Raw genomic sequence first — 11,340 nt, 5'->3', positions numbered from 1 at the left:
GGGGCTCGAGAGCCACATGCGGCTCTTTGGCCCCTTGAGTGTGGCTCTTCCTAAGCCTTAGGAGTACCCTAATTAAGTTAATAACAATGTACCTACCTATATAGTTTAAGTTTAAAACATTTGGCTCTCAAAAAGAAATTTCAATCGTTGTACTGTTGATATTTGGCTCTGTTGACTAATGAGTTTGCCGACCGCTGTCCTAATCTGTTACAAGGGATAGTTGCAAAGAGTGCCTATTATTGTGTCGGGCACACAACAGTCTTCCACAAAGGGAAGCTCCTGCTGATGGTGTGTAATTATCATTACTAGTGTAATTATTGCATTTTTATAGGTGCTCTGTTTTTCAACATGGTACTTCTTACTGTCTTTAATGACATTTAATTTAAATATGGTTGCTTTTCAGTATATGTTGTGAGTATTATTTTGGATTTTCAGGGTGTGAGAAAATTATAATTGCTCTATATAGTCCTTTCTTTGCTATCTCTTTGTTATTTCAACAGTTGTAAAGGTCAGTCATTAATCTAAAGCTGTTCTTGCGATTTTGTACTGATGTAGATAAGCACTATTTCCAGCTTGACCATGGTACCCTGCTGTATACACCACAAATAAAGTTAAAGCAGGCTGTTAAGTTTTTTGATCATTGCTAATGAAACAAAATTCTTGAAATACATAAGCTCTATTTTTGATGTGGTTTCTTGTATGTATATGTATATATATGTGTGTGTGTATGTGTATGTGTGTATATACATATACGCTTTTATTATTATAGATATATTAATTGATTTTGGAGAGGTAGAGAGAGCTAGAGACATCAATGATGAGAGAGAATCATTGATTGGCCACCTCTGCATGCCCTCTACTGGGGATCAAGCCCGCAAACTGGGCACATGCCCTTGACTGGAATCAAACCTGGGACCCTTCAGTCTGCAGGCTGATATTGTATCTACTGAGCCAAACCAGCTAGGGCTGGTTTGTTAGTTTTTAAATATATTTTTATTGATTTCAGAGAGGAAGGGAGAGGGAGAGATAGAAACATTAATGATGAGAGAGAATCATTGATGGCTGTCTCCTGCACGCCCCCTACTGGGGATCGAGCTTACAACCCAGACATGTGCCCTTGACCGGAATCGAACCTGGGACCTTTCAGTCCGCAGGCCGAAGTTCTATCCACTGAGAAAAACCGGCTAGGGCTGGTTTATTAGTTTTTATACAGACTTTAGCTCAGTAAGACTTTTTTAACATAAGATATGATAGCAGGGTCTCTATTGGGATTCAGCAAAAACAGTATATCAGAATAGTTGTATATTTTTCTAAATTAAAATAGAAACTTGGCACAAATAATATTTAGGGCTCTTCAACATTGAAAAGAAAGTCTAAAAAATGGACCTCCTTCTTCTCCCTATGGACAAATAGAGCTATTGGAAGAAACCTCAGATGGGCTACACATCTCCAGGATAGCTTGAGAAGTAGTTATATAAATTACCATGAGATGCTTAGGAGCTGTATGATCATCATGTAAATGTAATGTTTACTACCCAGGGTTTTTCCTGATTATCAAGTTACACTGTTATATTGTCTTGGACTTAATCCTTCTCCACCAATGCAGATTCTTCAGAATATCCACATTTTATATTATGGAGAAATGCACATCTAAGAAAAATAACATGGTACATAGGTAGGTAGGTAGGTAGGTAAGTAGGTAGGTAGGTAAGGAAGGAAGGAAGGAAGGAAGGAAGTAAGTAAGTTAGGAAAGAAGGAAGGAAGGAAGAAAAGAAAGAAAGAAAGGGAAAGAAAGAAATCAAGAAACAAGAAAGAAATCCTAACCAGTTTGGCTGATGGGTTACGGGTTCGATTCTGGACAAGGGCATGTACCTTGGTTTCAGGCTTAATTTCGAGCCCTGCTCAGGGTATGTGCAGGAGACAACCAATCGATGTATCTCTCTCACATAGATGTTTCTCTCTGTCTCTTCCCCTCCCTTCTACTCTTTCTTAAAATCAATGAAAAAGTATCTTTGGGTGAGGATTAACAAAAAAGCAGGGTTACGGGTTCGATTCTGGACAAGGGCATGTACCTTGGTTTCAGGCTTAATTTCGAGCCCTGCTCAGGGTATGTGCAGGAGACAACCAATCGATGTATCTCTCTCACATAGATGTTTCTCTCTGTCTCTTCCCCTCCCTTCTACTCTTTCTTAAAATCAATGAAAAAATATCTTTGGGTGAGGATTAACAAAAAAGCCTGCGCGTGTGCACACACACACACACACACACACACACAATAATAATAATAAAAGAAAGAGAATTAAAGAAAAATAATTTTTCAAAAGACAGAGGAAGATTCAGATACTGATTTGCTAGTCAGTGTTTCGTTAATCATAACCAGGGAAAATCTTGTATATTTCTATCTGGACAACAATAGCTCTCAGTCTTATGGAAATAAATTGCTAATAGAGTCTGAGGCCTTAATCAAAAGGGCTTATCAAAAGTTAAGACTTCAACTCATTTTATAGATGAGCATCTAAAGCCCAAAGAGGCGAAGTGACCTGTCACGCGATTAGTGATTAGCGGCAGGCCTCCTGAATCCCAATCCCGTGGTCTTTCCGCTGCTCTGTAGTGATCTTTAGAAACTTCATACCAGTTTGACAATGTGTATGAAACAGGACAGCCTCCTGACTTCAGTAGCATACACAACTCGCAGAGACCACCACCGGTTCTTGCTGAGATTTGTAGAGATTTGTCTGAATCCAGAGAAGCATGTCATGCTCTATTCCTTACATATGGTAAGGCTCAGCTAAGAACACAGAACTGACTGGCTCAGAAGGAAGGGCTTCGTCCTCAGAAAGTAGAAAGTGGACATGTAACCGCTGTTTTCAATATATAATAAATCTAGTTCTTCAGGCTTCTGGAGCTGCTTGGGGTTCTGTCACAGCGCTCCCCAGGCTTAGTTAATACTTAACTTTTGTCAGATTAAAGAGACCTATAAGTATGTACCTAGATTACTAATATTGGCTCTGATTGCAGATGTTAAAGCATTTTAAGTTGAGGGGGGGAAAGTGTTCCTTTGGTAAGCCAGGCCAATACCCAAATGTTGCATAATAACCAGACCATGTAAAAATTCTATGAGGTTGTTAAGCAATAAGTGTTAATAGCTCATTTTTATGATTCAGAAAGCGGGGGTGGGGTGGGGTCGGGGGGAACGGGACAGTTTGCCGTATTTCTCCAAAACTCACAAGTATCTCACATATTTGGGAGTAGAATTCAACTTTAATCTCCTACTTAGTCCATAGGTCCTTACTGTGTAAAGTATATCTTTGATAATTTAGACAATTCGTTCCTCTCCCCTTTCCATTATCACTAATCTAGTCCAATCCTCATTACTCTCAGTGATTATGACCGTTGCTTCTGTTATCCCTGTTTCGGGTCTCTTTTTCTCCCAGTCTGTCCTCCTGCTTAGTTCAGATCAAAATACACTATTCTTCGTAAGTCATGGCATCTCTGTTCTACCAGAGTGAGCCCTAACCCTTGAAGAAAGAGTTCCATTGCTGGGTCTTAAATGTGTCTCCAGCCTTACCACGCTCCGCTTTTGCACTGCGGCACCCTCTACGTCAGCCGCTGCGCTCCTCTGGAATCTCATTTTCTCAGCTGCCTATTCCCTCTGCTTCCTCAGGACTCCTGCTCTCTTTCCTACAACTTTGAGTGTCAGCGCACATACACTGACTCATTTAATGCTGTAACTCTACAGGTGAATGTATCATTGTCTCCATTTTACAGGTGTAAGAACCAAGGGACTCAAAAGTTAATTTGCTATTAAGGAGTGGGACTGGAACATTAGCCTGTGTGGTCCCAGATTTCAATCCCCCCTCTACCATCCTGCTGCCCACTATACCATGGTGACGCTCCCTAAGCCTTCCTGGATTTCTTTCTTGCTCATTCCAAGGCCAATGTTGGGAGTCGAATTCAACTTTAATCTCCTACTTAGTAGAATTCAACTTTAATCTCCATAACATTCCAAGTTATGTTCTCTGTTCAGAATCACCATAGCTATTTGTTTGGACCTTCTCCTGTCACTTATGTGTGTATCTGTGCTTAGACACTATTATATATGTGTGTGTATTCACCTTATCTGCCCTTTAAATTTTAAGATCCTTGAAAACGGAGGTGTGTTTGATTTGTCTCTTATTTCCTCCAAAGCACCTTTCCAAAACGTATACGCTCAAATTTAAAAAGCACTCTTCTTTCATAAATACAAATAAATCTGTCTTTCCCTACAAGGCAGTGATATGCAATGTTCGGAATACCCTCACTTGGGTACACCTTGTCTGTCTTGGGGTGCGGAAAACGTGGGAGTGGGAGAACACCGTGGAATAAGGCATAGTTACCATGTACAGATTCCGTCACTGACTGCCACACTGTCTAGCTAAGTAAGCCCGTTCCCTGAAACTTGTATGAAAGATTATCTGCAGATGAGATTTTGAGGAAACTGGTAAGATGCGCGCAACTCAGTGAAACTCTAGAAAAATTGCAGTTTTGAAGAAAAGGTATTGGCTCTGATACCAAAAAAAAAAAGGTGTACAGCTGTGCTAGCTCTGCCCAATGAGCTACTAATCTTATATTATCATCACACGGACCAAATTTAGTAATATATACACGTGAAAGCATTTTACAAAGCAAACAACATACATGTTCAAAACCTTCAGATTGTGGGAAAGTTCTAATGAGATATTTTTATATATATTTTATTGTCATAATTTAAGTTCTGCCTGTGCTGATCTCTAGTGTCATTAAAAGAAGAGATCGTGGGCTTCAAGAAGATATTTAACTAACGTCTCTGTGTTTCGTAGGAGAGAAAAAGGCCAGAGATGGGTTGGGGACTGGGAATCCAAAATCTGTTAAGATTCCTTTGTGCAAAGGCAAACAATTTTGCTGTTATTGACATCTTAGTAGTTTTTATTGTGATCCTTATTGTTATTTCTTTGAATTTACAGACAAAGTGGCGTCTGATATACTTGAAGATTATAGTAAATACTTGCCTCACGATGTTGTTGTGAGGACTGTGAAGTTATGCATTCTGTTTGCTGTGCTTTTGACAGTCCCTCTAATCCACTTCCCTGTAAGTACTCTTAAAGGTTTTGCTGTTGGTGTAGCAGCTCCCTAATGTGGCAACACTAATGCTTTGCAGACTAGAATGTTTGAATCACATCTAGTCTTGTGTATCTTATTCATTTGTTAAGTAATTGATCAAAGACCTCATACTTGCGTATAACCCATGAATGCACAAAAATAACAGTGAGCCCCTAAGCTAATTTGTGCTTTTTGAGATTTAGTTTAGATTTATGCTTTCCCACAGCATTGTTTCCAATTTAGAGACTATAGTTCTTCTAAGGTTTTGGATGTGTGTTTTTTTTCCTCCCTTTTTAATTCTGTATTCTGTTTTTTTCAAAAGAATGTGCATGAAGAGGAAAAAGTCAAGTCAGCAAAAATAAGCTCCTTCTGGTTTATTGTAAATTTATCTTCATGTAGACATTCTAGTTTAATCTAAGTCCAACTATTTTATTTGCTCTAGAATTATAGTTTAAGGGCAGAACAGATTTTCATTCTGCATTTAGTTGCCATACTTAAGAATCTTAAGAATTTCTGAGAAAATGGAAACAAAGGCTTTGGGTATAAATGCTTCTGCATGGAAGTCCTGAATTCCTGAACAGTGAGTTCCTTAAGACCTGGGCCTTCAGGAGTTCTGCCCCCTCCCTGTGCGGACTGCAGGGCCAGGAGTGCAGCAGGGGCTGTGTAAACATTTGTGGATGTGACCGCCTGCTGCCTGCCTTAGCAGTGGGAAGTGTCATGAATTAGTTTTCATATTTACATGCTGTGAAACAGATAATATAAAATAAAATAGTAAGTGGTGTTTCTTCCACATGGCATGATTTCTTTTCTCGTTTTAAACCTTTTGTTCTTCTGTTGAAATTAATGATTCTCCGAGATTTCATCGCACAGTGTTATTGTTGGTACTTTTGAAAATTATGCAACTTAAATTGTATGTGAACATTTTTTCAAGAATTAAAGCAAAATAATTTTTATGAAGATCACACAGAAATATGTATTTCTTAGTTTGTGAATAATAAACACGATAATGGGTTATGTTATATTTTTGAAAACTAAGTGGTGTTGGGGACAGGAATGTCATGGTTACGGTACTGTACATGTGTTTCCCCAAGTGAGTATTTTGGCTTTCACACTTTCTCTTTGCTTAAATCTCTTTCTCTTTATGCTATACAGGCAAGGAAAGCTTTAATGATGATGTTTTTCTCCAATTTTCCATTCTCATGGATTCACCATTTTGTGATCACACTAGCACTCAATATTATCATTGTTTTACTTGCAATATATGTTCCTGACATTAAGAATGTATTTGGTGTCGTTGGTAAGTTTTATATTTCAAAAAGATCCACATAATAAAATGGGTAAACTTGTTATCCAGCCTAACATCTGAGTCTGGCAATCATCCTCTCTCTTTCTCCTGCTTAAAGGTTCCAGCACATCCACATGTTTGATTTTTGTATTCCCAGGACTGTTTTATCTTAAACTTAGCAGAGAGGATTTCCTCTCATGGAAAAAGCTTGGGGTAGGTTGATTTTTGTTTTGTTTCTTTTAAGAATCCTATTTTAAGAAATAATTTGTCGTTTTCTAATTATTTTATCTACATAAAAAATAATGTATTTTGAGTGATAACAAACATTATTGGAAAGAGTAGAGATTTAAAAAAATACCCTAATTGTTTTTATCTTTTTTCTTATTTCCACAGGCCTTTGTTTTGCTCATCTTTGGAATTTTGGTTGGGACTTTTAGTTTAGCCCTCATCATTTTTAATTGGATTAATAACAAATGAAAGATACTTTTTTCCATTTCTTGTGAAGAATAATTTACCTCCATATGCAAAAAAACCCCCACCCAATTCTGGAAGGTACCTTAGAAGAATGCTCTCTATATGGGTTAACATTTTTGTAAACATTATTAACTGAAAAGTGGAACAACATGGGAGTGGGCAAGGGAAAGTGGACTCATAGCAGTTTTAATCAAAATAAGAAACAAACTCAGAAAACTCTTAAATGTATTAGGTCAATCTTTTCTTTGGCTATTTGTGAGTCTGTTGCTTTTTTTAGATTAATAGACTTAGTTTTTTAGGGTAGTTTTAATTTTCACAAATGTTGAGCACAAAGTAGATTCCCATATGTGGCTTCACCCCCAAAACATCCATAGTTTCCCATATTATTAACATCTTGAATTATTGTGGTATATTTATTATACTTGTTGAGCCAAATATTATTATTAACTGAAGTCCATAGTTCACATTGGGGTTCACTCTTGATGTAAGCATTGGCAATCACTAATCATTTTACTACTTTTGTAAAAACTCTGAGCCTTTTCTATCTAGCATGTCCTGTAGTTGGAATTAAAAATAGTATCTAACCTTTCAGACTGGCTTCTTTCACTAAGCAATATGCAATTAAGTTTTCTACATGTCTTGTCATGGCTTGGTAGCTCATTTATTGGATGTACCACAGTTTTGTTTTCCATTCACCTATTGAAGGACCTCTTGGTTGCTTCCAAATTTTGGCAGTTTTGAATAAAACTGTGCAGTTTTTTGTATGGACATAGATTTTCAGCTTATTTGAGTTAATACCAAAGGACACAATTGCCACATCATGTGGTAAGAATATGTTTAGTCTTGTAAGAAATTGCCAAACTGCCTTCCAAAGTGGCTGTAACATTTTTCATTCCCACCAGCAGTGATTGAGAATTCCTGTTATTCTACATCCTCCCCAGCATTTGGTGTTGACAGTATTTGGTATTTTACCATTCTAATAGGTGTGTAGTTGTACCTCTGTTGTTTTAATTTGTATTTCCCGAATGACATCTGATGTTGATCATCTTTTCATGTGCTTATTTGTCGTCTGTGTGTTTTCTTTGGTCAGGTTCAGACCCTATGCCTGTTTTTTAAATTGGGTTGTTTTCTCATTGTTGAGTTTTAAGCATTTGTGTATTTTAGATACCGGTTCTTTATCAGATAGGTGTTTTGCATAGATTTTCTCCCAGTCTGTTTCTCTTTTCATTCTCTTTAACAGTGTAATTCACAGAGCAGAAGTGTTTAATGTTATTAAATATATTAAGTCAATCTTTTGTTTATTTTTGAAAGAAATCAATGTGTTAAGCTATATACAAAATTGAATCTTAGCTTGTGGGCTAATGTTTCAACGTCAGTCACCAACAAAACTGTGGGATTATTCCATTTGGTACTTTGCCCTGACTCCAAATCCTCTCCGAGAAACTTGTATGATTTTTCTCTGTTGTGCATTATGAGACAGAATTGTGATGCTTGGCTATGGACTTGAAAGCTCTCTGAGCTTTCTTGTTTGTCACTAAAACATGTTACTTTCTACTTGGCAATATGACAAATATTGATGCTTTGTGTCATATTTTGTTTGGAGGTTATAAATCATTCCAGTCTTCCCAGTGATGTGGCTTGTTTCTGGTTGGAAACCAGAAGCTGGGTCTCTCCTCCCCGTGAATATTCTATGTAAAGGGCACCTTAGCAGCTTACCAAAGTCAGGGTGTATCAGTGAAAATGTAACCCCATCCCTGTGCACATGGAAAGTAGGGAATTACATGCAAAATGCCAATTTGCATGTATGGAAATCCACACTTTTGCAGGTGCCTCTTGCTTCCCACTTAGGAAATTGGCTGAAAAATTGACAACTGAGCTTTTCTTTTGAGTTAAGATACTTTGGCAAATCTGAGATCTGCATGGTATAATGGAAGAAGTCCAAGTTTGGGGGTTAGAAAGACTTAGATTCAAATCTCAGTGAGTTTAGGGAAACTACTTAACCTCTCTAAGCCTCCACTTTCACATAGGTATTAGATGGAGTTAATACCAATTATACAGGGTTGTGCTGAGAGGATTAAGTGACCTTGTATAAATTAGGTACAGTTTGAAATAGGCTCCCTTCATAGATTAGCTATTTATCCCCTTTCTTCCATCCCTTTATCTGGAGCAATAAAATAAATTTGCTTTCAATCAGGGACATGGAATTTCTTCATCTTGCATCTTGCACAACTGTAGTGCTTTCCCACAGTTCTACCCCAGCTGGACTCCTACTAATGCCTTCCTGAAACTGGGCACTTCGCCTGGTCCCAGAGGCACCGCCAGGCATGGCCTTCCATGTGGCTTCGGGTCAGCCAGAGTCTATCAACCTGATAAGCTCATTCTTGTACCCTCTTTTTCTGTTTATGAAATTATAAATCCAAATACAAATAGGGGTTCAGCTGCTTAAATAAATCTAACTGCAGTAATGCCAAAATAACCCCAAGTCTGCAACAGATGCAAGGATGCCCCCTGGGGCAAATGTTAAGTGTGATGACAGCTGGGCATCAATTATTACATTTGTCACCCGCTCATGGGATAGGATCATGTGAGGTTTGGCAAAGGGACAAGTAACCTATTGAACACTCTGCACAAAACTCTGTTAATATCAAGAGAAATTATTTGTGGAGGTGTTTTTATTTTACGTTAATATCCTGCCTTATCTAGTTGCCTGTTTAGAGTCACAGCTTTCCCTATGAGTTTGGAAGAAGCTAATAAGATGGCTGGTGTGAGCAGTGCCCCCTTCACCGGCATTACCCAAAAGCCTTCAAGTACTCCTCAGCGTTTTTCCTGCGAAACATAGGCCTTCTCATTATGGGCTTAATGTTCATAATTTATTAGGTAATAACTATTTAAAATAAAACGAAGTTAAGCACAAAATGTATACTTCTCCAACACTTGGAGACTTGTTTGCTAAATTAAAAGACGAAGTGCTGAGAATATAAAATTACTTTCATATGTTGAGGGTGAATGTTTAAATTGTACTTTTTTTAACGGAATGTTTACTCATGAGCTTAGCATTTAAATGGTTAAAACAAGCCTTTGAAGTTAACACTCCATTAAGATGAATGGGGGTAATTCACACCTCTGCTGGTGCTGTATTATTTCAGTCTGGCTGCGGAGAAAACAAGACAGCAGTGGGTTGATTTACTGTGTGAAGGCCCTTTAAACACCCAAGGTCTGGAAATCTTTGTTGTTGTTTTTTTTCTTTCTCACCTAGAAGCAGAATCTGAAATTCAGCACAATTTAGGTATAGAATTGAAGTCTTGAAAGTACCATAGATTCTCTGTTATCTGCAAGTTCCTCCCTGGCTTTATTTGTTCCTGTACTCTAGTCTTTCTTCCTACCATGGCACCATCTATGTTAAAGTCCCACTAGTAATTCACCAGTGGAAAAGCAGAAAGAAACCATCCATTTTCAGGTAAACTTTGCACATGCCTTTAAATGGATTATGAAATAATGCTCGCATTATCATCTTCGCAACTCTCAAGTTCTGCCTTTGCCTAACATAAGGTTTGCATCTTTAACAGCTGTTTTCTTCCCCATTTGGGGGTATGGCATGTGGTTGAAGTGAGCAGGGATCCAGTGGGAGAGGCCTTTGTCAGTGTGTTCTCTGTGGTAGTAATGTTGTATATTTGAAATGTGCATTCCCCCCATTGATGGAAGTCTTCTAGCCAATTGATTCTGAAATAATTAGTTTTAGAGGCTAGGAATAAGGCTGTATGAGCATTTTATGAGCAGTGCCCCCTTCACCATGTCAGTGAATTTGGAAGATCTTTTTTTTTTTTTTTTTTTTTTTTTTTTTTTTTAATATATTTTATTGATTTTTTACAGAGAGGAAGGGAGAGAGAGAGCGAGTCAGAAACATCGATGAGAGAGAGACTTCGATTAGCTGCCTCCCGCACATCCCCCACTGGGGATGTGCCTGCAACCCAGGTACATGCCCTTGACCGGAATCGAACCTGGGACCTTTCAGTCCGCAGGCCGACGCTCTATCCACTGAGCCAAACCGGTTTCGGCTTGGAAGATCTTTTTAACGTAAACAGATTTTTCTTGTGTCCAGTCTCTGCCCGTGTATTTGCAGGATCAAGTTGCTAGATAATCTGTGGGCAGCTGGGTGTGGACAGTATTTCCATTTGGGCTGCCTCTCATGTTGACATTGCCAGTACAGTATATAGAAATGGAAAGTAGATGCTAGAAACACAAGGGCCCAACCAATTCATCTAAACCTGTATTGGGCTGTTTTAGAATTAGCCCAATTGAAAACAGTTTGTTTCCTGCAAATTACTCTGCCTAAATTTCAGGTGTCATAATTTTTGTTCTTAGAACTTCTCAGAACCTTCTGTAGTAAAATTTGTTTTTCTAATTTAAACACAAAATTTATCCTTTTTTCTCCTGTCTTAATCCTTCAATAGTCTCTCTGTATG

General features: G+C 38.1%; 1 protein-coding gene across 2 annotated transcripts in view; it reads left to right on the top strand.

Moving 5' to 3' along the window:
* SLC38A6 (solute carrier family 38 member 6) overlaps nucleotides 1–6,935 on the top strand; it is a 61,226-nt gene extending 54,291 nt beyond the window's left edge. For both annotated transcript variants that reach the window (XM_015566470.1, XM_006767646.2), the window contains exons 13-16: nucleotides 4,983–5,107; nucleotides 6,271–6,415; nucleotides 6,522–6,616; nucleotides 6,797–6,935. In XM_015566470.1, coding sequence (XP_015421956.1) covers nucleotides 4,983–5,107; nucleotides 6,271–6,415; nucleotides 6,522–6,616; nucleotides 6,797–6,880 — 449 coding nt within the window. In that variant the 3' untranslated portion in view covers nucleotides 6,881–6,935. The remainder of the gene's footprint in view (nucleotides 1–4,982; nucleotides 5,108–6,270; nucleotides 6,416–6,521; nucleotides 6,617–6,796) is intronic.
* Nucleotides 6,936–11,340: the final 4,405 nt, after the last annotated feature.

The sequence above is a fragment of the Myotis davidii genome, unplaced genomic scaffold, assembly GCF_000327345.1.
Source record: "Myotis davidii unplaced genomic scaffold, ASM32734v1 scaffold281, whole genome shotgun sequence".
In the NCBI taxonomy this organism is placed as follows: Eukaryota; Metazoa; Chordata; class Mammalia; order Chiroptera; family Vespertilionidae; genus Myotis; species Myotis davidii.
Note: the sequence above shows the minus strand (reverse complement) of the source record. Positions and strands in the feature narration are given on the sequence as shown.